Source organism: Photinus pyralis, unplaced genomic scaffold (genome assembly GCF_008802855.1).
Source record: "Photinus pyralis isolate 1611_PpyrPB1 unplaced genomic scaffold, Ppyr1.3 Ppyr1.4_LG1, whole genome shotgun sequence".
NCBI classification, from domain to species: Eukaryota; Metazoa; Arthropoda; class Insecta; order Coleoptera; family Lampyridae; genus Photinus; species Photinus pyralis.
The window spans coordinates 26,795,508-26,798,158 of NW_022170249.1; the positions used below are offsets into that span (position 1 = coordinate 26,795,508).

Genomic DNA, 2,651 nt, shown 5'->3' on the forward strand with positions numbered 1-2,651 from the left:
GCAGACAGTATATTAGAGGGAAACCCGTTCATTTCGGATATAAGAACTGGATGCTGTGTAGCTCCACAGGTTACACATATGGGTTTGATACCTATTGTGGAGCGAAGGGTACTTCAAAGCCCGAAGTCAATACTCTTCCTTTGGGATCACGAGTAGTCCTAGATCTCTTGGATATAATTTCGGTGCCATCTGACCACGTGGTATTTTTCGATAATTGCTTCAACGTGCTACAGGAACGGTCAGGGACAATCGTATGAGAAAGTGCCCTTTTTTGGAAACTAAAGCTATTAAAAAAAAAAGGGGATATTTTGAACATATGTACGATAGCGACGCAGGCCTCCTTTTCGTCAGATAGAATGACAATAGTCCAGTAACTATGGTCACAAATTACCATTCACTAGAGCCCATCTACCGTGTGAAACGCTGGTCCAGTATTGCTAAGGAGAAAGTTGACGTTCCACAGCCTGCCATTTTCAAGAGTTACAATACATCGATGGGTGGAGTGGACTTACATGACCAATGTGTTAACAACTACCGAATATTCGAGGAAAGAAGTGGTGGTGGGTACTATTCACAAATATGATCAATATGGCAGTGGTTAACGTATGGAGGTTGTACCAGCTATATTCGGGGGAGCCAATGGGCCTGTTGAAATTTCAGAGAAACATAGTTCTGCATTATCTCGTAGGGAAGGAGAAATCACAATTCAATAATCGTCCAGCTGGTCATGTACCAGTCACCGCCAGGAAAGTAAAAGATGGACATTACCCAGAAAAAATTTCAGCACAACTGCGGTGTACTGAATGCCACCAGAAAGCAAGATGGCGCTGCGAACAGTGTAAAGTAACATTGGGCGCGTTCATAAGACACAACTGTTGTGGAACAGTTACCGATACGTCTTATAATTACGTCGCTACTTTTACGCTCTTTACGGAGCAGTCGGCCATTTTTAGTAGCGCAGTGTAAATTGACAAGTATCTTGTCATTTAAGGTTAATTATTCGCTATTTTGGGATTACGAATTTGTTATTATAAGTTTTGATGTTTTTGTGTGATTATAATGGATTTACAAGCGATTATTGCTCTTTTGGTTGAAGATCGAGGTATTAATGTTGCAATAATTGAAAATGTTGCTTTAGATTTAGCAGAACCCCTAAACATTATTGGCAATGAGGTAAGGGAACGAAATGCTATTCCTCGAAATTTAAATTATTATGAGGAAACAATCCCTCAATATGTGGGGGATCTGTTCGTTCAGCACTTTAGGATGTCGCGAGAATGTTTTGAAGAATTAAGTACTGTAATTGGAAATAATCAACGACTACAAAACTCGATAATACCAATGCAAAAGAAGATACTGTTTACTTTGTGGGTGTTGGCCAAACCAGAATCATTCTTGGCAGCAGGAGATCGATTCGGATTGGCTAGAAGTACTGCACATGGTATTTTTAAAGATGTTGTTGCAGTCTTTGTAGAGTTGCTAAATAGATATATAACGTGGCCAAATAATCATGATACGGCAATTAGGGCATTTCATGACAAGTCAGGTGGATTCCCTGGAGTTATTGGGGCTATTGATGGTTGCCACATTCAAATGAAACAACCAACTGCAAACGCTAACGATTACTATAATCGTAAACAAGTGCATTCTGTAATTCTTCAGGGAATATGTAATAATAAAAAACTATTTATGGACATATATGTGGGTATGCCTGGCAGAGTGCACGATGCACGTGTTCTGCGTACCAGTCCAGTATATGGTCGTCTGGTAAATAACAACAACACAATAATGCCACAAAATTGCCATATTCTTGGAGATTCGGCTTACCCCCTAATGGAAAATCTCTTAACACCTTTTCGGGACAATGGGCACTTAAACGAAGACCAAATACGTTACAATGTTAAATTGTCAACGATAAGAGCAGTTATCGAAAGGGCCTTCGGTCAATTAAAGGGAAAGTTCAGGCGTCTGAAATATTTAGACATTGCAGAACCTGACTTCGCAACAGAAATTATTACTGCTGCTTGTGTTTTGCACAACTTTACCCTTATGTGGGGAGAAGAAATGCACGACAATGAAGCAATTATAGAAGGAGAAAATAATCACCAAGAAGCCGATGATAACGATGTTGTCGCCGACCATCAAAATGGCGTAGAAAAACGCAATTTTATTGTAAATATTTCACGACATTAGAACAAACAATTCATGGTATTACTTTTTGGATTATCTTCTTTCTAACATTAATTTTAAAATTTCATTCCTTTCTTTTTGAATATCATTACTCTCTTCTATTGCTTTGCGCAGCAAAGTTATTTCCATTATCCTTCTCTCGAGTTCGAGTTGTTTTTTTCTCTGCCTGAACAATGTGCTCATTTTATGTGCGCTGCCGCTAGGGGTTTTCGTAGGTGCGCTTTCTGCTTCACTCACTTCAAATGTTTGCGATAAGGCTTCTGGTTTATCTCTTATTGGTGGCATGCTGGAAATTGTATGTGGTATATTTACACTTTTGTCTTCTTGAAATAAATCGTCAAATGATTCATAATGTTCCCACGAAATTCTACCTCTTCCAGTCCTAGTTATTGTATCTTTTAATCCAGTGTAGGTTTTCTTTAAATTTCTAAATTTTCTGTCTAAAATTTCTTCGGTTACCT

General features: G+C 38.7%; 1 protein-coding gene across 1 annotated transcript; it reads left to right on the forward strand.

Annotated features, from left to right (window-relative positions):
- Positions 1-1,059: 1,059 nt before the first annotated feature.
- Positions 1,060-2,193, forward strand: LOC116159141 (putative nuclease HARBI1). The gene has a single exon (XM_031472074.1). The coding sequence runs from the start codon at positions 1,060-1,062 to the stop codon at positions 2,191-2,193; it is 1,134 nt and encodes a 377-aa protein (XP_031327934.1).
- The last annotated feature ends 458 nt before the right edge of the window (positions 2,194-2,651 follow it).